General features: G+C 36.3%; 1 protein-coding gene across 1 annotated transcript; it reads right to left on the bottom strand.

Annotated features, from left to right (window-relative positions):
- Positions 1 to 4,478: 4,478 nt before the first annotated feature.
- On the bottom strand, positions 4,479 to 24,512 carry CCDC172 (coiled-coil domain containing 172). Its single transcript, XM_009934621.2, has 8 exons — positions 24,434 to 24,512; positions 24,111 to 24,196; positions 20,592 to 20,708; positions 18,956 to 19,121; positions 16,877 to 16,978; positions 15,767 to 15,869; positions 5,372 to 5,459; positions 4,479 to 4,527 (listed from the first exon to the last, which is right to left on the bottom strand). Exons 1-8 carry the CDS (start codon positions 24,510 to 24,512, stop codon positions 4,495 to 4,497), a joined length of 774 nt encoding a protein of 257 aa, XP_009932923.1. The 3' UTR covers positions 4,479 to 4,494.
- Positions 24,513 to 24,815: the final 303 nt, after the last annotated feature.

Here is a 24,815-nt window from a genome sequence, read left to right as displayed (position 1 = left end):
TATCTGTTTATTGCATTGTCATCCGTCGAAATGGGCATGCAGCATATCTACGAAACCCGTGATCTTTTTCGCGGAAATCAGCTGGAGGCGTTTTCTCTTACTAAAAGCTTCAGGACAGGTCCCTGTCTTTTACTTCAGCTCAGTCAGTCCTTTCTGCAGTTACAAACTCCTATCAAACTGAAAATGGCCATGGTAAGCTAGTTGGCTAGCTCTACACTTGAGCTCACCTACTGATTTAGTATGAGTTTAAACCTGGACCAGCATGACAATATAAAGATATACCCGTTGTTTCATGCGAATTTACTCTGCCTTGATAATATGGTATCAATTAGAGCAGAAAGCACACAAACAGGTACATACACAAACACATAGAGCTCTTCAAAATTCTAATGTGTTTAACCCCCATCATATCATATACTCTACATTTGATTCCATCTGCAGCAGAAAAGCAGTGAAGGACCTACAAGGACAGGCTGAGAGACTTGGGGTTGTTCAGCCTGGAGAAGAGAAGGCTTTGGGGAGACCTCTTTGTAGCTTTTCAGTACTTAAAGGGGGTTTACAGCAAAGATGGGGACAAACCTCTTAGTAGGGCCTGTAGTGATAGGACAAGGGGTAATGGTTTTAAACTAAGGGAGGGTAGATTTACAGTAGATATAAGGCAGAAATTTTTTATGATGAGAGTGATGAAACACTGGCACAGGTTGCCCAGAGAGGTGGTTGAAGCCTCATCCCTGGAAACATTCCAGGTCAGATTGGACAGGGCTCTGGGTAACCTGACTGAGCTGAAGATGTCCCTGCTCACTGTAGGGGGGTTGGGCTAGATGACCCCAAAAGGTCCCTTCCAACCGAAAGCATTCTATGAACAGTGCTTGTTTTCATATTGAAGGACAAGGAGGTTCTGCTCCAGATAGATAGTGCTGCTGGTCAGGCATGGCATCCTTAACCAGGGTATCAGGTTGGAACACTTCTCTCTCTGGTCTTCCTCTGTTATCATTCTCGTAGGGTCTGTGGTCTCATGTTCCCCACTACACCTTTGTGGTAGGCATTGGCCTGGCAGATACTTTTCCTGTTCTTTTTTGATCTATGCATGTAATTCAGTCACAGGTTAAAAAACCAAATATTCCTTTCCCTTGGGGTCCAATTTTTCTAGATTAGTCAACTGCCAAACTGTCAAGCTGTACGCAGGCAACCGGCCTTGTAGCTGGAGACTGTCAGTTGCCTCTGTGACTGGGGACCCCATGAGCTAGATCAGCTGAACGGGGACGTGTGACCTCAACTGATATTTTTCCCCCGTCTCATACATATGAACGTTTTCTCACTGACTCAGTGCATCATTCAGCTACAGGTACCTTTTTTTTTTTTCGGTATGGCTTGTTCTTTATTTCTTGCTGCTCTTCATTTTATGACATTAATTTGGCACTATCACCAATTCAATCGTATTTACGTCAACCAGTTAGAGATAATATGTATGGGTACTGTTGTGTTAGCTAACTGTAATTTCATTCTGTGGTCGGATATGGTAGCGGTTATCTTGGCAGTTTTTGAATTGGCTGTTAATAATAAAATGACACGAAAATGTGGTAGCTTAACTTCTTTTTATAAGAAACAAAATAATTGCTTTTTGATTATTTTTGATTATTTTTATTTTATTATTATTATTATTTTCCTCTCAGTTGTAACCGTTTCTTGCTTCAAGAACAGGTACCTATCTGGGTAAGTCACGTTAGGTCATTGGGGTGCTTTTCACACAACCAAGTTGTATCTTCGCTGTGGTTTGTGTTCAGTCTGCTGGTTCCCAGATCCAATACAGAAGCAGGAGTAGTTTTCCCTATGCCTTTGTTTTCTCAAGAATAAAAACTTTTTTCTTGGGCTATCTTGCTTTTTCTCATTAACTGTTTCATTTCTATGGCTCTAATTCATCTTTTTTGGTCATAAAAAGGGACAACTACTTCCCCTGGCCTCAGAGGTTCCGTTAGACTCTCTTATACAAGGTACATAATATATAACTGATCCTTTAAAAAAAAGGTCTTGTTGTGTCATCTGTGAAATAATATATTTATTCATAATAACTGTGTGTTTATTCATAGCAATTTGGCAATGATCTAATTGTTAACATATTTATTAAACATGACAAAATATTTGTTCTCATTATTTAAAGGATTACTCATTCCTGGTTTGAGAATTTTAAAGAAAATCCACAAAATACAAACTTTTGCTTAATTTTTAGTAGCAGTTTTCCAAACAAAAGTATTATATTGGTCCCAACTTATGCTATTCATAAGACAGGAGTGACAAATGTATTTTTATACTTGGAGAAATCAGTATGTTTTAAATTCACCCTGCAACAGCTGGTTTAGTCTGGTAGATTTTTTCAGAGCTGTTGAGGGAGTTTTTTAGCCCAATAGGATTTGTATTGATTTCTGTTTCGCTTTTTTGGTGAGCTTTATACTTGTTTTGTTGTTATATTGATTGAGAGCTTTAGCCATTTGAGTTATTACAAATTTTGCTATATGTATGCTGTAATTCTACTACAATAATCAAGAACTTCAACCTTCAGCTATTAAAAATGAAACACCCCCCCCCCAAAACAAACAACACACCCCCCCCAAAACTGAAGCTGCAGCTAGTTTCCTGGAATCTAAAGTATCTCTGAAAAGGGCTTACCACATTTCTTATCCCCAGATGTTTCTTCAGGCCACTTAGAGATATTAATTTATATCATTTAGTGATAGTTATTGAATGCTATTGCTCATAGCAATAGCTGAGATGTATATGTAGAATGCTGATATAATTCAATATTGGAGTTCTGGTTTATGTCATATCTGAGTATTTAATGAACAGCTATATAAATATGTGACCTTTACAAAAAAGATTCAAGGGTTCTTGTAAATAAAAGCAATTATAAGTGCATAAACCCAAAATTTAAAAAGAAATGTTTCCCAGTTGATTAAGCAATACACTTAATGTAAGCAATCTCCCTTAAACGAATAAAATCATCAGGATAAACTTGGCCATCGTAACAAATCCCAAATTTGTATCTGTTTCCAGCACTTAACCCCAGAATTAGCACTGCTTTAGCTGTCTGTAGACACTCTGATGTGCAACTGTATCATTTTGCAGTATGCCCTGGATTTGATCAAAGCCCACAAGCATTAGTTGTCCAACTTTAAAAGAGTCAGATGGTCTCACAGAAGTCAGAGGGACTAGGTTGTTTAAAATTAAGCACATCCTAAGAGGATCTCTCCTAGTGAAGAGACAAAAGAAACCTTATAAGGTTGTCAGCTCCAACAACACTGGTTATTAAGAATGATAATTCCATCGTCTTGGAATTATCCTTGTTAACCCAGTGGATCAGCATACTCTTTGATAGCAGTGCTGCAGTTCAAACCTTGCCAGACTTCAAACTGTGGCTGATTCCTGAGAGGAAAAACTTTCTCCATCACAGGCAGAATTCGGTCAGCTTCCAGAAGTTATTTATTCCTCCCCTCTTAATAAAATATCTTTCACAGTTTTATGTGGGTCAGACATCCTCTGTAGCTTGGAGAGCTCTGGGTGTAGAAACACTGTGAAGAAATGTTTCCCTAGGTGGCAATCAGACTGAAAATTATTTTCACACACAGTTGGATGCGATGAGATGATGACCACCGCTTGGAGTGCAGCTGATCAAAGTGAAAGTTTTTACATGGTCCTATCGTAAGCACCCGACTAACGCAGTCAGTTCCTACTGTGGGGCTGGGAATTGCTGTCGCAGTTATACGTCCCACGTGCTTGAATGAGTAGGGTCCCTTATTCAGTGGAAATGCTTCACCAGTTCTCTAGAAACGTGGACTTCTCATTTAGAATATGGTTTTAGTTTTGCTGTGAAGTGCTGAAGCTAGCACTCAGTATTTTGTGGGTTGTGGGAGAGGAAGAAAAGAAGACTTCTGATGTAATCAGAAGACAAGTACTAAATAATGGACTGGCTTACCATCCATGGAGGCATCTACTGGTCAGCAGATTTGGAGACTATTCTGGACTATCACGCAGCATTGCTGGAGTTGAGCTGTTTCAGAGAGCTTGTTACAGAATTGTATCGTCAAGCTACAAACTGAACAGCCACAGTTCCTGTTGAGTATTTCTTGATGGTAATAACAATATTCCTCTCAAATAAGACTACATCACTACCTTAATAATAGGAGAGCATTCATTCTAAAGCATAGTACATAGAGAGCAGAGCTGGTAAGTCAGCTGTATGTGTAGTGGACTATGTAATGCCCATTCATGGGCAACCAAGAGAAAACTACAGATGGATAGCTGTTGAATTTGGTGATAAAACACAAAACCCCCACAACTTTTATTTTAATAAAATTTTATTTTAATGAAAAGTAAAGGCAGATACTAACTGAGGTTTAATCAAACGATAAAATAGAAGCAAATCTGATAGAGCCTGAGTAAAATGGTTTTCAAATAGTCAAAGATTAGCTTCTATGACACTCCATATTATATGCCACATATTCACTTGTCTGAGGACTTTTTTTGTGATAGATTCTGGAAAAGAGAAAGAATTGAATTACAGAAAATGAAATCTAATGAGTTCAGTGTGTTATTTGCAGAGAAGTTTTAAAGTAATGAGCTGGGTTTTTTTGTACCTGAAGTTTGACAGCCATGATAAAATTAACAGATAAAGTACAGGTAAGTTGCATTCCTCCAGCAGAAACTTGAAACTGATCATAAAAGTGAGTAATACAACTTCCCCGTGACTGTTAAGCTGCTATCCATGTTAGTGGCTGCTGCATCTTCATCAGCTCAATCAGGGGCTCTGAAATGAATTTCTAAAACCTCTTTATTTCCAAAAATGGTAGTTCAAAATATTTTTTTCTCTTTGTATTATTACACAGACTGGCAATCAAGAAATTTGAAGTTAGGACTGAAATTTAGAAAAAAATCACACTTTAATAAGTTATTGTAAAGAATTTGTGAGTGATCAAAATGAAGTATTACATAAAAGGATGTTATTATAGTCCTATTTCTCTATATTCTCCACTCCTATTTAACTGATATCTGGAGGTAAAGATTGATTTAGCTCCTAAATACATAATTTTACGCAGCTTTCAAGAAACTAATGATGAGCACTAGTCCCCCAAATAGGTCTTCTTCTAAAAATGTATCTTTAAATTATTTTTTGTGCTTCCCTTTCCTGTGAGAAATTATATTCCTGAACATTTGGAAATAGTGGGCTGAAACAACCGGAGTGCACCTGCAATGCAAGGATGTTTGGCTGTGTCCATAGTATAAAAAACCTGCTTATCTAAACCCACTGCTAATCATCTTAAATAACACTTTTAAAACTAAAATTACCAAACATTTAAAATACATAATGAAAATGGCATACCATTTGCAGAATTTCAATTTCCGTTCGAAGAGTCTCACAGATACTTTCCCAGTCATCATCTTTGCAATTTTCTAATTCTTTCTTAAGCCTGTGTCCAAAACCAAACTAATTTTCAGATCAGAGAACTGGTGCTTGGGTAACTATTTCTTTCAACTTTGGTCCCAATTGTCAGTTTGACTTATGTGAGAAAACCCTCATTGATCTAAGCATGATGTAAGCAAAGCATGATCAGGATAGAAGTTTGCTAGTTTTGTAGTCAGCAGTCTGATATGTTGCTCTCCCACAATATCATTTCATTCAGCACTGGCAGTTGTGATGGCAATGTGAGGAACTTTGGAAAATGACAGTTTGGGTTTTAACAAAGTGTATTTTGACTAAGTACTTAGACAAATTTCTGGACTGTGTTGTTTTCATAAACTTTAGAAGATTTATGGCCTCACTAGTCATCATTTTCCTTACTTAAACATGTGAATTTGAATCTTTATATTTAGGAAGTACCATATGTTACTGTTCATACTTTCCCTGGATAGCCCTGTAGTCAGTGGTGGAGATAGGGTATGGATGGACAGAGGACCCATCGGCTTGGATGGGTCCTCTGCCTGACCCAGTGCAGCCGCTCCAGTACAGTCATTGCTCTGCACCTCTCCACAGACTCCTTTGCTGCTGCTGCTCTTCTCTCCGCACTGCTCCTATTATTCTTCAGCACTTACTGACTGTTTCCCAATAGTCTTGGCCAGGAATTCTCCAACTTTTCTACAATAAAGACTAACTTTAATATAGCCATTTTTTGCGTTAAAAAAGAGCGTTGACATTTTCCCTTGTTCTTTCAAGATTATATGATAGTCCCAATGACACTAGTAGCAATTATCTGTAAAAATATTATTTTAAATTATTTTTAATGGAAAATATTAGTAGCTTAACATTAAAATCTGTTAGAAAATCAGACAGCATGGACCGAGCACCATACAGGGAGCTCCCTCTGGAACCACTGGAAGTGGTCAGGAAAAAAACATTGTAGCGTGCAGTTAGGCTTCCCTAAATAAGTGGAAATATTCACAGCAGCAATGTTTGCAGGGATAGAACGTTCTTGTGTCTCTTTGAGGCATAAAGCAGTTTTTACAAACAGCTCTTGGCTAATTTTTGCCATAACAATGGAAACAATGACAAACAAACCTTCGCAGCAGGATATTCAATTGCTGCAGCTCCTGAAACGCTGCAGCTCCTCCCCAAATGTTTTCATAGAATGAAAAAAGGCAGAAGACTTGACTTGCCTAACACTGTCTACAAGCCAGGCTCAAAAATCCAGAGTTTTGAGAACAAGATAAATGCAGCATAATTGGGAAAAAAGCCCTCTATATAAAAAGATTTCCCAAGGGAAATATCAGTGTTTGGGAAACGTGTAGGACATTAGTCCTGCTAAAAAGAGACACCTAAACTTTGCACATCAGTGACTGTAGTGGTTTAAATTAATAAATGGTAGGCCAAGAGAAATCTGTGCCAGAGTTTTTAGTAGTCTGACGAATACAAAGTGATGAGATTATACTGAGTCTTGCTATGGCTGTCAGAAGAAAAGCAGAAGAAGAAAGCAGAAGTTCCTTACTCTTAATACAGTTTCAGCAATCAGTGTGAATATTATGGGACATATAGACAGACTGAATAAAGGAGGAAAAGTATATATTCTAATTCTCATTAAATAGCTAAACTGATGCATTGAAGCAGGACTCTCTTCTGAAGTTGAAAGAGGAGGTAGCAACCATTTTTTATTTTATATACTGTAACAGGGAATAAATTATTTAACCCCATTATATAGATAATGCACCACTTTAGTTGTCCCACTGCAGACAGTGTATTTTCTACGCAAGAAAATGGCTTTATTAAAAGTAAAAGGTATAGCTTCATATGAGAGGCATAGCTTAGCTACTATGTGGCATTGGGATAGTAGCATAAGACTGGACCTTAAGTTACTTTTGCTGTTCCTGTGGAAAATGTAAATATCTTACCGTCAACATGGAAACAGTGTGAGCTCTATGTGTTTGTATTACAATATACAATGCCTCTGCTTTCAGAAATATTTCTCCTGCATTCATAATACATACAGGTGTTCAAACAAAAGGAAATTTTGAACTATACTTTAAGAAATGAAATATTGACTGTACTGTAGTACAGTGCTAGTTTACAGACCATTTTCATTGAGAGAAGTTCATTTCAAGGTCTAAGATCAGCTTCTGATCTTGATTAAATCAGCTTAACTTCGTTGCCTTGCCTCCTCATTTTTTTCTCGCTGTGTTCTCTGTTAGTGTGATATTAGAACCCTAATTTAAGACCAAAAAAAGCCCTACTTTGCCTAATTTAGTTTAGGAAAAGACACAGTCTGTTAATCTCAGAGAAAGTGCTCTCTCATTGTCTGCCACATTGTGAAAGTGATGCATAGTCTGTTTGCTGGTTGTCAGCTGAGAATACCAGTCCATGTTATGTGTACACTAAGGATAGAACAACCAGAAGATAATCAGTAAGAGTTGCTTATCTGTGTCTTGGGATTGTGAATTAATTACTACTGATGATGTGCTTTGAAACTGTAACATTTTGTATATTAATTTTAAAATTTCGTTTAAAGTATAAAACTTTTAAATGCGGTGCCAGCACAACGCCTTACAGAGCATGGGCTAGTGGTGGTAAAAGACATTCATTCAAATATGGTGTTTAATTTTTGCATTAATCAATTGATTCTGATTTCAGGTCTTCCTTCTTTCTTATTTAGAAGCTAGATAATTACAGTGTGTGCCAGGAATATTATACTCACAAAACAAGGACTGTCTGTTAGGTTACAGTCTACACAATTAATGCATTGGAGACGCCTGAGTTACTGAATAAATGATGCAGTTTTACCAGAAGAAATGTGAGACAATGGAACTATTCAAAAAAATGCTTAACCTGGAAGCAGATTTAGCTTTTTCATTTTACATTTAAGATAAGCAGGATATTCATATTTATCTTTCCACTATCAGATTAAATGTGCAAACCAATTATTCATGAAACTATACTGCCTAGGTGGAGGGAATATTTTCTGTCACCTTCAGAAATGGAAAGAGATGTACCTTTTGCCAGACCAAGGATTAATATGACAATTATTCCCTCCATATGACTACAATAAAAAGCAAATCTGTTAAAAAAATAATAATCTGAAAAATCATATTAGCATTTGGCCCTCCATGCCCTTTGTTTTTGTTTTAGTTTCAGCATTTTGGTCTCTTTCATGATAATAAAATACACCTTTCACAAAAGCTATTGCGGTGGATTAACAATGTGTTGGGAAGATACAGCAGCCCAAGTAATGGGCTCTAATGAACAGCTGGAGTTGAAATGACATATTTGTGAAAGGAGGTTTGACTCTTCCTTTGAAAAACATTAAAGATAAATAGCAATAGCAAAACCTTAAATCAAGTAGGTGGAACAAGAGCATCAGCATTTTTTTGGATGCTATCTTGCCCTAGACTGAGTTCTGCTATCAGTGGTCCATTTTCCATTATTCTTGAATGCCAGAAGTGACAAAGAAATGAAGAAGAAGATCACTGAAGATGATCGATTTTGCAGCTTGGAAATGAACACAGCAATTAAAGGTTGTTAGCATTTGTGGTTGATGCACATTCTTCTTGAATTTCAGCTATATATGCAGAAGGGAAACAGGAAGAATAATTGTGAAATCAATCCATGCTGGTATTATGAATTGAACTATGATGAAAATAATATTATTGTCAAACAGGTTTCTCCGAGAATCATCCACAGATTCACGTTACAGGGTCAAGACTTCAGTAGCCCAAACTTCCATTCCAGGAATACTTTTACGTAAAGAGGTCTGAAAGAAGAAATAGTTTGTGTGGAAAGTAGGGTGAATATGTGTTTTCAGAGCCTTTTTTGTTTAAGTGGTGATGGAAGATCCTACCTGGTTATTGTTGCAGTTGCAGAAGGACCAGACTGTGTCTTGGTTATGTTTTGCTGAGACAAGTAAAACATTTTTTTTTAATTTTCCTTCTTGTCTTTGCCTGATTTATGACCACCATTGTATTTTAACCATAAATACAAGGGAAAACATTAGAGTGTATTATAAAATGGAATTGCTTGATACTGATGTACAGGGTATAGAATTTATGGTACAAAACGAAGTTCCCTAAAAGTTAAATATAAACATGAGAGTATGTATGTTGATTTTCCTGAATTTTATCATAAAGGTCAGGAGAAATATTTATCAAGGTTTTAAGATTTTATTGAGATTGAAGAGAAGTATAGAAGGCTTCAGCGTATTGTCTCAAGCTGAAGTAGAGCTAGCACATTGGGCTCATTCAGTCTCAGTTCAGTACTGGGACTAAATTAATGTGTATGTTTCTATGGCAAGAGTAAGATTTTGCTGGGTATATAAACTTTGCTGACACTACTAAACAGAAAATGCTATTGATACAGCTGAAGAAGTCAATAAATTTCAGACTAATATCCATTGATTGAGGAAGGGAAAAAAAGAGTCCTAAGTGGAATTCAGTATCTCAAAACACAAACTCAAGCACTGAAGTTGAACAAATAAATTATAAAAGTATGTGCTTTATGGAGCAAAAATAGAATAAAAATTAAGAAAGTGATCTAGCAATAATAATAAACGCTAGCAAGAAGATGAAACATGAAAACAAACAGGGTACTGGACTACATAAAATTAGAATTGAAAGTAAACTAAAATAATTAGAAATAAATTAGGTAAAATAACAAAATTTCAGCTTTTATTGTTCTGGATCAAATATTGATTGTAAAACGCATAATAATCATTGATTAAAGCTTGCATTTTGTGAATGCTATCAGGCAACTCTTTATAGAAGAAGTTATAGGTCTTGAAAAGTGTAGTTTGTTTTTTGTTCTTTTAAAATTTGTATTCTCCAAACACACAAAACATCACAAGAAGTCTTTAAGGAACATATTATTATAGATTAATAAACATGGAAAGGTTCAGGCACACTGAATTAAACTACACATTTAGGATGAGTTTTGCTTCTGTGCAGACAGCAAACCAAAGTTGTACGGACTACTTTCCGTAAGAACTGTAAGAACAAGTTACACAGGAAAGAAAAATTTACAAGCATTGGAGAGATCAAAACTGAAATGTATTTCTAGGGGTCAATAAGGTTCCTACTGAAAGGCAGGGAAAATAAATATGCGTCAATGATCCTTCTAGTTCAAATATTTTGATTTTTCTATTGTACAGGAAAAATTAGATTTCAGTCTGGATGTATTAATATGGCTATCGTACTGCTTTGCTTCACGTGAACTATGTCATTTTCTCAGAGCTAGAAAGGATTTAGAAATGTCCTTGTTTCTTTCTCTGTTATGGGCTTTCCATTCTCTGCTCCTTTTTCCATGTTCAATGCATCTTTCTTGAAATGTTGGTGAAAGATTTGTACACAGTATTCTTACACCCTTCTGTTTTTTGTTGGAAATACATCTTGCCTTTATCTTTTCCACAGCTATATTTACTTTTGATGTTTATAGTTGTCTTTTGATTATATAGTACGCTCAGGCTCCCTTGTCCTTTGTTTCCAGGTACCTTTTATCGAAATCCTTAGTTGTACCTAAACTTGCGCTTATATAATTACATTCTTCCTTTTTTTTAGTGGCTTCAGTCTGCAAGGTCTACAGTGTTTGAATTGTTTTACACTATTGTCTTAAGATGCTTTCTATTCCAAAGTCATTATTTAAAAAATTAAGCAAGACCAGCTGTGACTTTAGTCATCTTCTTCCAGCCCCAAAGTCCTTTTTTTGGACCTATCACTGTTGTTACTATCAGTTATTTTCTCACCTAACATTATTAATATGTGCCCCCCAGGTTAACTAGCAGTTTCCCACCCAGGATAATATCAAAGACTTTGGTAACGTCTAGATGGATGGCAAGTGCATTTTCTTCGACTAGCCAGTCCATTGTCTTATCAAAGAAAGGTATCATTAGTCGGATTTGATCCACTTTTTGTAAATCCATAATGCAATTTATAATGGAAACCTATATTAACATAATTCAAACTATAATAGTTCCACTGGGCGCTGCTATTAAATAGAAAAGCTTAAAAATCAATGAGGAGATTGTCATTAAAAAACTCATTTTGAACCACATAAATTACTCCAGAGACTGATATTTCCTGATTATAAAATTTAACATAAAACAAAATTTCATTTTTTTTTTTTAAAACCACTAAAAACAAGCATGGCTTAGGCAGTCCTCTGTCAGCGTGAAACATTTTTTCAGCTCTAATGAACATATTTCCTTTATGATTTGTACAAGAGAAAGTATTGCTTTCTCCTTCCTAATATTGGTAAGAGAGTTTCTTTTTCTGTATTATGAAGTATAAGAAGCAATTCTATATTTTTAGGAATTAGGCAAATATACAAAGCCTTGAACCATTTATAAAGTAAGCAGAATTCATGCATTTCCTGTCTCCTGCTGCTTTTCTGAAGAACAGAAATTCAGGTTTCAAAGTCACAATTTATCCTTAATCTATCTTTGGAATAATGTGAAAAATACTAATTTTAGGTAGAAACTGTCTGTTCTTGGTCTAAATAAACTTTAATTAAAATTATTTCTAGGTTGCTTTACATAAGGCAACACATAAATTTAAAATTGAAGTGTGAAAGAAGATAAATAATTAACATGGTAAGTAATTACAATGAATATAATAGCAAAATGACATAGCTTGGAATTTAATGGTATCAATTAGTCTCTGCTCAACTCCTGTACTGTTCCACTTAAGTGATGCTACTTGCTACCTGCCAGGGAAGTGTGACTAAAGAGAGCTGATGCCAAAGTTCTTCCCTGCTGTTTTGTGTTTGGAGTTGGCATTGATACAACAACTAATTAAAACAAGGCTTTTGATTTTAATTGCAGATCTCTTCTGAAAAAAGCTCTATTTTCTTGAATATTTCTCTGAATTACACACCTGTATCATGAGACTTACTATTTCCAGGGTGTTGCCTACTTTGAGGAAGAGGTTACGGTGTCATATCCATAACCATATCTGTGCTTAACATTTAAATTTTGGTTAGCTTTTCCTGTATCAGATGTGTATTAGAATAAGTCTATAACTGCAGCACCAACAGCTGTTGGAATTACTGGTGTGTGCTTCTCATGACCTTTTATAATTCTTTGATGGATTTGGGAGAAATTTTATGAAACTGCAGACACTGTATAGGACATTTTTCTCAGATCAAAGATGAATTGCTGTAATTTGAATTAGCTGGCTACACTCTTCAGCTGAAACGCAATTTACTTTAAGATATACACTTAATTATAATCAAGATTCTTGCCTTGCCAGCTACTTTTGATATTGATTTTTAAGCTGGGACTAGGTATGTGATACAATAACAGACTTACAGGGTGGTCTGGGAGCTACATATATCAGGTTATTGATGCTGACTGTCTCTCACATTTGTTCTAAGGAAGCATTAAAAACATTGGTATTTTCACTATTTAAAGTGTGGTTTCCTGCGCTGTAAAAAAAAGAATCATATTTTGTGCTTATTTCATAGAAAAAAATATATTTTTGATCCATGTTACTTGTGTCAAAATATTATTCTCTTTATGTATACTAAATATGATTCTCAGTAAAAACTAAAATTTTGTTCTTGCTATAGATTCTGTATGGGGAAAAAAGCTTACGGTGTTAGGCTAAAAAGAGTTGTTTCTCAAAAACTGTAGGTTCAATAGCATTGATTTTAACATGACCAAAACTGACTCCTGATAAGATATACACTAGTATAAGTAAGATTGCATTAAGTGGCACTTTGGCTGCAAAAGGTCCTTTCCAAGTGCCAAAGGTGTATCTAGACTGTCAGGAAGGCTTCCTGGTTCACTCCTGGTGCCTGGTACTTCAGTTTTTCTCACTGACACTGCATGAATTTTTCTTTATTTTCAGATTCCCTACAGAGGCCACTCACAGGAGTGGACAGGATGGTTCACTCAAGGATCCGTTCCACAGACACTATTGGCATGGACTGCATCACCACGTGCTTTGCTGCAGCAGCAGTGGTCCCTCAACTACTTCTGTGGCACATTGCAGGGCATGTAACGCAACTGCTAGGTACGGTTATTTTGAACCAGCACTCTGCTGTGCTGGACATAACTCCTTTAAGTATTTCATACATATTGGGTGGAAAATATGTGTATATATATGACATTATATCTTAATGTCACAGAGGCACTACAAAGGGACCAGAGCAGATAAGATCTCACCAAGTGCTAGGCTGTGTAGAGATTAGTGGTTTGCTGCAGATAATGCTGCCTCTGAGCAGTGTAGGCACAAGCCAGTGCATACGTATTGATCCATGGGCTGTTTCCTCTCCCTTGTGCAATCCACAATGATAATTGGGTTCACTGGATAATTCCAAGATGGAAGAAGATGTCAGGAGGTCATCTAGCCCAATGTCCTCCTCAAAGCAGGGTCAGCTATAAGGTCAGACCAAGTTACTGAGGGCTTCAACCAGTCAAGTCTGAAAATCTTCAAGGATGAAAACTATGCAATCTCTCTAAGCAACCTTTTCCTTTGCCAACTATCTTAATGATAAAAAAGTTTTTCCTTAAATTCATTCTAAAGCCCTCTTATTTCAGTTTCTGCTTTTTGCCTTTTGTCCTCCCACTGCGCAGATTTGTGCAGATTCTGGCTCCATCTTCTTGATGACCTCCTTGTAGGTACTGGACAGTGATCAGGTACCTCCAGGAGGTACCTGCGCTATTTATAACGTATAACACTTTTAATTCCCTCTCATATTCTCTTCATTCAGTAGACCAAACCAAGAAATGACGAGTAGGTTTTGGTAAAAAAGGAAATTAAAAAATTGATAGAGTTGTATGAGTCCAATAAGATCTGGGATAATTCTAAACAGCGCGGCACTATGACATTCAGAAGTAGACAAACGAGGATTGCCTGCTTGCCTCTACTGAAGAGCAGAACCTATTAGTGCCAACACAGAAGTACAGTAACGTAGCTCTGTTGCTTCTGGCATCTGAGTTAACTTGTTCAGGGATCTCTCTCTCTCTCTCTCTAAAGCATTGAGCTTTTCTGAGTGTACATGAGCTCGAAAACAAGTGTGAGACAAAAGTATGACTTAGGCAAATCTGTCCTAAATTTGTCCAGTACCTGAAATGAAAAACTATTTCAATATAAAGAAAATTTCTTCAATATATTATTAGACCTCAAAGAGTGGTTGCTTTTTGTGACAGTAGTGATAGCAGTAGGAGCACTTTATATTTTGCACTACATGCAATTATCAAGTAATGTAAGCTTATCTTGACCATAAAATGAGGCATTTTATGAAATAAAAAAATCGTTTCATTCTTCCTGCTTTCACTGTAAATGGCATTTGTTGGTTTTGTACTTAATAGAATTTAACATATTTTGTCCACTGTTGTGTTTTCTGCCCAGATAAAACCAAAGTATCGTTCCACAGAGCTGTAAGTTAATTTCACTATGTAGAAAGACAGACATACATGGATTTGAATGATTTGCCCAGGATCTTATAGCAATCAGTGGCAGAGCTGGGGATTTGAAGTAATATAATATTTGATAATTCTGTACCTTATAAACAGGAAAACTGTGATAGAAAACTAATTACACCAATGTGCATATTAAGCGGCTTCATGGCAGTAAACTACTCCAAGAGAAGTATCGTATTTAGAAGGAAGTTGACAGCCTCGTGTATCACAAAACACAATATATCACAATGGAATGAATAATGTAAAAGACTGCATTATAACACGCCGCCTTACAGAATTGCTGCTGTTATTATTATTTACACTGTGTCTTTTATGTATATGTTGAATGCAAAGTTTTTGCTACTATATGCAGAATTGTGAGCTAATTAATTTTTATGCTGAGGGAATTTTGGCCATGTCTCAACACCACGTAAGATGTTGAAGAGAGTTAATAATAGGGCTCATATATAATTTTCTTTCAAAAACTGATATTCAGCAAAAAAGCAACCGTTACCTAATACTCTTTCAGAAAAATGCTCAGGGCTCTCTGCAAAATTTTATTTTTCCATTGAAAGTTTTCAGAAAAAAAATTACTGTATTTATTTTTGTCAAAAACTCAGAAATGTCTGGGAAAAAAAAACATGAGGGTAACAAAAATTGTATTTTCCCTAACAATTTCTGATGGATAATATTTTGGACCAGCTTTTCTAGGAGGAGTTCCTTTGCATTGTGAAAGGCTGCAATAAACAACAGGAATTCGTGTTCTGTAATAAAAATGTATAATTCTTCTGATTTCTTAGGAGTATTGTACAGGAAAGATAAAATAGTCATTGCCACCAGGACTGGTCTGCAGTTACAGACCTAAAATTAAATTTAGGAACTTACTAACATGAAACTCTTACCTTAAACATTCCGGATCAGTCTGAGGTTTTTCAGTGACTTGGACTTTTTCTGCTTCTAAATCTTTTGTCATTCTTTCAGCCTCCCTGATGACTTTCTCAAGGTCTGAACATAAAATAACAATTACCTTCTAAATATATATTTATCATCCATATTCAAAGGCTTCCTACATTTTCTAAAGTTATCCTTTCTCATATTTCTTCATGAAGCTGTTTGTAGGGTACTGGCATCCGAATAAAGAACATGAATTATTTCATTATTGTAATTAGTATGCATATTGCAATCTTCTAGAAAATTTCATTCCTTTTCCCGAACAATTTCTGACCATATTTACAGCCTGTCTTTCTTAGCTCTCTTTCTCTGGCATGTTATTTACCCATTTATAAATAAGTTACTAAACCACTTCTAAACTGTATTTTTTAAATCCAAATTTCAAAAACTTCCTGTTGCTTGTGATCATCTTTGACACAGAACCTTTCTTGTTCCCTCTGTCTTCTTAGTTTTTTCTTTTATAGTTTCCTGTGTATTCAACACATTCCTCCGAACTTTGTGCGTAGACTACTTTTATTATGCACAGACTTTCATACATGAACACACAAATGTCAGTAAAGAGATGGTAGTTGAATTTACAACTCAGAGGTTTAGCACCTAGGCCAAATCAGTCTTTATCAGTCCAAGCCGTGTTGCTTGTTAAACATTTGAATTTTAGTGACATTCTTTAAATAGAAGTTAATGGGTTTTAAACGATATTTATGTTGATTTGAAGTTCACTTTGAAACACTAAATTCTTCATCTAAGTATATGACTTACCAGCAAAAGTAAAAATTTCTTTTTCATATTTACAAATTACGATACAGCAAATCTGTAGACCACTGTATCACTGACATTTAAAAAAAATCTTATTGAAATCCTTAATGTTTGTTATAACCATGTTTAAAAATGATGAGTGTATTTAAAAAATAATTCTACAAAAATTACATAATATAAAAATATGTTAAATTCTTGTTTCTATTATTTCCTTTTCTTGAGAAAAATAGCTTGACAGAAAAGATTTTTCATATGCATCTTTCAAGCCACAAATAATTGTCATAGCAAGTGATTATCAGGCACACCTCTGAGTTTGCTTTGGAGAATAAATAAATCCTGCTTTAATTCATTCTTCTGCGACTGGAGTGCATTTAACTGAAGATTTTTATGTTCCATTGACTCCATTTCTAAGAAAAAATATATTTAAAATTAAAATGCATTGTAGTTTTAGTCTTCATGAAATAATCTTAAATGTTCTTAATTACTTCTACCAATCTTCAGCTAGTCAAAAAGAACCTTAAATATAAAACCAAAATCGACTAAAAGAAGTCATATAAAACCTAGTTCACAGGAAATTATATGCCATATAATGTATCCATAACTATGAAAGAAAGTGGGGTTTTAATGTTGTTAAGATGTTTAACATACTTTGTTGACTAGGCATAAAAAGAATGTTTTGCTTTAGTTATTTCAGCTATAAAGAAGATGATTTATTGAATAGGTGGTGAACAGGAATGTATCAGCAGGGCTAAAATAAGCCCTTGTTTTGTTTAGTGTTGTGGCCATTTGAACCTGATCATTGACAGCATCTGGAATTAATTGTGATTGTTTCCCTTACAACTGGAGGTCCTCACATAATTTCCTTGTGGTGACTTACTTAAACTTTTCAGTATTGTCAGTATGCTCAGGACTGTAGCAGACGGAAAGACATACAAGCTATACCTCAGTAAAGGTGTAATCTAAAAGGATGGAATCAAGATAGAAGCTGAACCTAGAGAAGGTTGCTAGTCACCTTTCATGTCCTACTGATCATTTGATGCATCACATCTGTCTGAATATGCAAAAATCAATGCTTAAAAGTAACAAGTGCCACCAAATATAGATTTTTTTTTCAGTTGTAGATCAGAATCGGAGTCGCAGGAAATACAGAAAAAAGGTACCATGAAGTACAAACTCAAATGGATAGTCATATTTCAGGGACTTTACATCAGAAATTGGGAATTCAAAGTGCTGACGCTTGATGAATCATAGAATCATGAGACTGGAAAGGACTTTGAGGGGTCATCTACTGCATTCCTCCTCCCAAGGGCACGATCAGCTGCACCTCTGTCATTTCTGACAGATGCTGGTCTAACCTGTTTTTAAAGACATTTGGTAATGTTTTCTGCTAAGGCAGAGTGTTTTAGTTGTACGCTGTTCTGAGAAAGATTTCTAAGCAGACAGCCAGACTCTGCCTTATTGCGGTTTACACTTGTTGCTTCTTGTTCAGTTCACTATAGGTATGAAGAATGTATTGATTTCCTCATTACAAAATCCTTTAATAATTTGAAGACTGATATCCATCTTCCATCAGTTTTTTCCTTCATGGGTTAAATAGTCCCAATGTTTTAACTTTTTTCGTTCTCATGTTCTCCAGAACTCTGATCACTCTAACTGGTCCCCTATGGATCCTCTTCAGCTGGTCAGCACTTTTTCTTGAAGTGTAACATCCAAAACTTGATGCACAGTATTCCAGCTAAGAGCTTAGCTGCCCTAAAAAGAGTGAAGGATTATTCTGCATGTCTTAGGGGTCAGAATTATGTTTATGTCTCAGTATGGTGTTGGCATTCTTATGTCATTGACTCATGTTCAGCTTGTGATCCGTGATGGCTCCTATTTCCTTGCTGAACGATTGCTTTTCAATCTGACTCTCCGTTCTGAGAAATCTCATATTCTATATATTTACTCAAAGATAAAATTATGCTGTGGCAGTAAAAGACCAGTCCTACAAGACATCTGTGCATATAATTCTTTTGAATCTAAGGAAATTTACATATCTCAACCATAGTTGATAATAATCATTGCAAATCTAATATAGTACACTACGGATGACAGTGCACCTCTGTACTGGTTGACATCAGACACTAGGAGCCACTTCCGCAGGTCTGCTGCTTCTCCTTTTAGTGCTCTCAGTCGGAAAGGACTGAAGAGGATAGGGAACAGCAGAGGCTTTAATTATGCTTGCGTAATGTGGTATGTCAGACCACAATCATTCAGATTAGTGCTAAGAGAAAGTTCCAGACAGCAAGGGAATGGAATTAAATATTGTTTTGCACAGTTATATTTTACTGATTTATATTCAGTTTCTGGTAGTCCAAGATAAAATAATTTAGTACAAGAATTACCATTTTTCAACAGAGCTGCCTCATTCTCTAAATCATTTATTTCAGTCTTGACCTTTTTTTTAATCACAAGATCTCTATTACTTGTTAGTCCATACTCATCGTTAAACTCTGTTACTTCTCTAGTAAAATTATCTTCCTCTTCAGTCATTTTTCTCTTTGTGTCTGTCTGAAAAAAAGAAAGGGAAAATTGAATATTCAGGTGAAAAAAAAAAAAGGTCTTTGTTAAGCTAGGCAGACTGAAACACACTGTCGTTATTTATCCTTAAACTTTTAGTATAAATGTAACATATTTATTTTTCCTGACTTTTGAGAACATTAAGATGGTCTATAGCTCTATCATTTTGTCTGTTGTTTCAGCCTCTTTTTTTTCCTGAAAAAGTGAAGGATATATTCTTAGTAATAAAACATTTCAAAAATCACTACATTATGTTACAGACTTGTGCCAGCAGTTTTTAAGTTCAACTCTTTATTGAAATTCGTAGAAAGTTCTGTTTAAAGTCAGTAACATATTATGGCAAATTTTTTTTTAGATTGTTTTTAAATGGAATAAAAATGGTGTTTATTCCTCTGCAGAATGCAGACTTACTCATTAACTACCAAGAAAGCTCTAGTTGATAGGAAGTCACTGTTTCATTTTCTGGAAAAAATATTCTAAAGAGAAAGGCAATATTATATTCCTTTAAAAAAATCTTAACTATTTGCTAAATTAAATAAAAAGAAATTACCCCTATATACAGGAAGAAAGAAATGATAACCTATATATCCAACTTGACTGGTTACAATTAAAAGAAACTTCACACTTCTTCAAAGGATATTTAGCTTTTATAGCGAAATAATTTTTCTATGTTACTTACAATATTTATTTTTCTTTCTTTCTTTGTATGCTTAAGATTGGAATGTTTTGGATTCTGAAGACATATTGCTTAATTAAAAGGGTATCTGCCTAAATGTTTAAGAGTAATACTGGTGATTCACATTGAATGCTTAAAATTCAGCTTTTCTGATTTAGAGTACAAATACTTACAAATGCAGAGAAGACTACTCATCTGGGGTGTTTCTTAGCATGTACAGATTCAAGGATCCACAGTGAAGTAAGAGGAAGGCAATATTCAGGTTAGCATAAGAGAGAACTGTAAACCTTTTTGTCTGTGTGTGTTGCAAGTAGCTACCTTTTAAGAGGTGGCTAGGTGTGTCTAGCATCAAAGAGATTGTGTGGTATGTCAGGATTCCCAAAATGTGGTGTTGGCCTCCCTGAATTTTTCCTTTGATCCTTATCAATATATATCATTGTAGTTGAAGCAGTTCAATTTAAGGTGAGATTTTCCTAGTTCTCTTTTACAAAGGAAATAATATATCAGAACTTGAGTTCAGTCATACAAGAGCAGACATTAGAAAATGAATTCAAGAATGTTAAATTAGCTTTCTCGACAAACTGCAGCATGCATTACCTTAGACCATGCTTTATATCAAAAGTGAGGATTTATCTACATTTACATTGTTAAGTATGCTGGAGTAAAAGAAATAAAACTGATTTTCCAGATTTAAAACATTAGTTCTTCCAGATTTTCAAATTTTAAAGCTGACTACTCTTATACAGTAGACAAGAGCTATCTGAATACCGTAGCTGGAAACATACAAGGATTTTAAGAAGACTGCTTTTTTGACTAATAAGTTCAGCTTTCTGTTTTCCTAAAGTGTCTTCACGTTTCTTCAGAATTTCTAAGTAGAACCGTTTTTCAGACAGATGCTGAACCTTCCAAGAGAAAGAAAAAAATACAAGGTTATAAAGTGAGGTTATTGTTTTATTGTTTCATATACTTTGATATTGTACATAAGGATTTTGGTCCAGGTAAAATACAGCTGGCATAGCTGCTGGACTAGCACATGCATAACAGCTCTTTCTCTCCCCAATAATCTTTCAATATACCACTAAGATTTTGAAAAATATCCTTTCTTTAAAAGACACATTTAGCGCTGACCCACCTGTCTAAAATGGCATTTTAAAGCCTGTTTGGCTTAGGAGAAATCCTTTCTCATGTTAAAACCAGGAAAAATTTTGATCGTGTGGGATCTTTTACCGAACATAATATGTTGTCGTCCATCTAATTGTGTGAAGCTCATCACATACTAAATCAGACAATAATATCGGAGGGACAGGGGTCCAACATCGTCGTTCTGACTGAATGGCTGTACCCATCACCAACTCTGCAATGCTACTAATACATAGGCGAAGGAAGGACGGATTTGCTCATATTTTTATGAGCACTATTTCTGGAAATTTTAGCCAGAGAAATGTAATGGAAATTAGGTCATGGGTTAAAGACAGTTTGACCATAACTTCCTGAAGCCTCAAAGTTCTATTTTGCATAGAGTTTTATTTTTAGTTTTATTAATTTTAAATAGTAGCTTTTCTGGTAGAAGGATATGCTGTTCAACCATTGCATTTTCAAAATTTGCTGAAGAGTTACTCTCAATTTTCCAATGCATCTACTGTATCATTGTCTAACTTCAGATATATGGTGGCAGCATATAAATAGGGAACAGCTGAGTGTTGAAGAGTCTTAAGTATGAGAATCATTCATCTGGATAAGTGGAGAAAAGGAGGTCAACAACTCAGACTGTAATACTCAGAACAATAAGTAAAGTTAGCAGAATTGCCCACAAACTGTAAAGGCTCAGGGTAAGTATCAGGAAGTAAGTTGAATAGTCAGGCTGATACATGACTGTTTGAGTGTGCAGAGGCAGAAAAGACCAAATAATAGTGATATTAGAGAGCTAAAAATTAAAAGATTGTCAAATGAAATAATGTAGATTATTTTGGAGAAGGTGCAGATGAAGTGCATCTGATCAAAAAAGGATAAGGATAGTGGAATCAAATGCCCTAAGACTAGAATGTGAGAGTTGTAAAAGAAAGGATCAGATTTTTTGCTTATCCCTGATATGTCTGGCATGCTAAATGTCCAGGAAGTGCTTGCCTCAGAAATATTTGTTTAATATATTAACTCAAAGAGAGTAGATGGTCTTATACCACTGTATTTGTATTAATGAACGTAACTAGCTGCAGTGTAGTTTCTCTATCTGTAAGATACCTACTTAATCTATGCATTTGCGACAGATTTTTTTGTTAAAAATCATTGAGCTGTGAAAAGCAAAATGCTGTAATTCAGGTTCTAAACACATGCTACTTGATTTTACAGAACAGAGGAAAAAAAATAGCGTTTCCTAGGAATCTTTGATTGACCATAGGCAGTCTCTGTGAAATAGATGTCAAACCACTTTTGAACTCAGTGATCTGCTTGGTCAGGCATAAGCTGCTGTGCATGCATGTGCTTGGATAAGTATGCTTATAAAGAACTGCAGTTACTTGGTGTGGGACAAATTCAACAGCATTAGCTGAACAGCATTATTTAATATTATTTGAATTACATTAACTATTGTAGACATATGTAAACTTATTCCTGTGCTGAAAAATAAATTACTTTAAATGATTTCAATAGCTATATTATCTTTATACCGAAATACAGTCTGATTGAAATGCATTTTCCCATTCTGCATTTCTTATCTATAAATGAATCAATGTCAGACTAAGCAAGCAAAATACATTTTGGTGGACATAAGTGAGAATACTATTAATACTGGTGGATAAAGCACATATGATTTAATTAGGAATAGTTCTTCAGCTCTCCCCATTAGTCATTTACAATAATGGCTCTACTCTTGGGACTTTCTATACCTACCACATAAACCTTGATTAGAAATCACAATGCATCAATAACAAATTAGTAGTATAAATATAAAATTGTTTTGTTCATAAATAAATTTATGAGGAAGACTACAAAGGACTTTACCTAACAAGCAACACCTGGTATAATCTGTGTTGGCTAAATAAGTTACTATTTTAAAGTACATTCGGGGTCTAAGATTGTGGCATGCGTAATTGCAAGCACATGAATAACTGCTTACATGATTATAGTCTCAATTTGCAACGAGTAAATATTTCTAAATGAGTTCTCTTTTATTCTGACCCCCTCACAGTAATGTTGATATTTATTACATATATTACATGGACTTTTACAAGAGGCAGAAAGGCTTGTTTTTGGAAGGATGAAAATCATCCCCCAAATGTTTATTTTCACAACTAGGTGAGGTAATCCCCCAAAGGTTCTAGAAGATGTTATTTAAGTGATAGGATACAACAGTTCTGACTTCAAAGGAGGCTCCATATTCTTTCCTGTTGTGCATACACATTCTGTCAGCGCAGATACTTAAGAGCACAGGGGATGGTATTTAGACTTCATTTTCAGGCACAAGCAAATGGATTTTTAAATCATTTGTAACCACAGGTATTAGTGGTTGAAAACTCTGCAAAACCGCAACCTTAGTCTAAAAATATGTCTGCAGTTTGGTTAAATGGAAAGCATAATAAAATCTTAAAAACATTAAATAGATTGAGAAACTTTCCTCTGTCTCCAGCATGCTAGAAAATGACTTAGGCCTCGTGAGCCCTAACTGTGAGCCCAGGGTCACGGGAAGACCTTTAGTATACGAGTCAAGATCCCATGAACTAAACACAGGGAATGTTTCCATACGTTTTCTCTGAAAGACCTTTAGTGAATGGCAATGGGTAACAAAGGAATGGTTTCCAGGCCTCTGAAGGAAAGTGCTGTGACAAGCTCCAGGGCTGCTGAGACAGGGTTGCTCACAGCGTAGCTGGACAGTCGCTGACCCCAGCTGTGTCCCATGAACGTGCCGGCCTGACACGGGGCTCCGCTCCCCGCCGAGCTCCTGTGGCAGAGCAGGAGTGGCTGCCACGCGCACATGTGCCATCTCCAGTGCTTCCAGATTTTGGAAGCGTTATCTGGAATTGCTCCTACCCCTCAGGTCAGCGAGTGCCTGACCGTACCCAGGGGCCAGCCCGAAGGGTGAGGTTTCTGAGGGGGGAAAGCCGCTGACAGACCTTCTTTATACGAAGCAGACAGATTGCTGATAACGGTCACTACAGAAACACACGTGTAAGTTTTCTCAACGCTGTGTTCTTCGGCAGGCGAAGCACACTCCTTGAAAGCGTTTATGAATCTATTCCCGAAACAATAGGCATATATTTGTAAATATCAGGTATTTCATTATTATGTATACTATAAACATGCCTGCTTACCTTAGTTTCTAGTTTCATTTTTGCAGTGCTCAGCTCTTCTTTTATTTGGTTAATTTTTTCATAACTTCTGCTTATATCAAATCTAGCTGCAACACAAGAGAAACATGTGAGGCTGTGTGCTCAGGTCGTAAAAGTTGCGTTCTTACAAAACCGCGCCGTTGGCAAGAAGCAGACAGCTTGGCTGCCTGCCGAGCTTTCAGTGACAGAGCTCCCCTCATGATGGCATGGCGAGGCCGCCCTGCTTTCTCCCCGGGACAAGGAAAGGCCACGAAGTGTGGACAGCGCTGCCGCCAGACCCACAGGATGGCGGCCATGGCGCAGACCTTGTTGGATGAGGCGCCTCTTCTCCCCCGCCTGCTTCTCTGTGAGCTGTATTTGCTGGAACAGAGCATCCAGGTTCATTTCTGTCTTCTCGCAGAGTCTGTGGGCTCTCTGGGTCTCGCTGTCTTTGTGGAGGGCTGGTTGATTGAGGCTGGGATGCCCCAGAGGAAGGTGAGGCTGGGCCCGGCCACAGCCCTTCCCTCAGGGCTCTGCGCCACAGAGGCTTGGACCACAGAGGGAAGCAACTCTGGTAGACAGGACACGGCTGAGGAGGAAGAGGTGGCAGAGGGCTGCAGAGAGTGGTGGGGCGAGAGTGAACCTCAGGCAGAGGGAAGCATGGATGACTGGCTGGGGGAGCCCACATGGGAAACATGGGAGATGGAA

This window comes from Opisthocomus hoazin, chromosome 6 (genome assembly GCF_030867145.1).
Source record: "Opisthocomus hoazin isolate bOpiHoa1 chromosome 6, bOpiHoa1.hap1, whole genome shotgun sequence".
Lineage (NCBI taxonomy): Eukaryota > Metazoa > Chordata > Aves > Opisthocomiformes > Opisthocomidae > Opisthocomus > Opisthocomus hoazin.
This window is presented reverse-complemented; position numbering and strand designations above follow the sequence as displayed.

What these genes read in the sequence shown, in the direction of transcription:
- CCDC172 (XM_009934621.2), bottom strand. Translation starts at nt 24,512, where the DNA reads ATGAACCTGGATGCTCTGTTCCAGCAAATACAGCTCACAGAGAAGCAG. An exon ending in TCTCCAAAGCAAACTCAGAG is followed by an intron (nt 15,870 to 16,876) that starts GTGTGCCTGATA and finishes TTTTATGTTCAG; the next exon opens with ACCTTGAGAAAGTCATCAGG. An exon ending in ACTGATCCGGAATGTTTAAG is followed by an intron (nt 5,460 to 15,766) that starts GTAAGAGTTTCA and finishes TTTTGGACACAG; the next exon opens with GCTTAAGAAAGAATTAGAAA.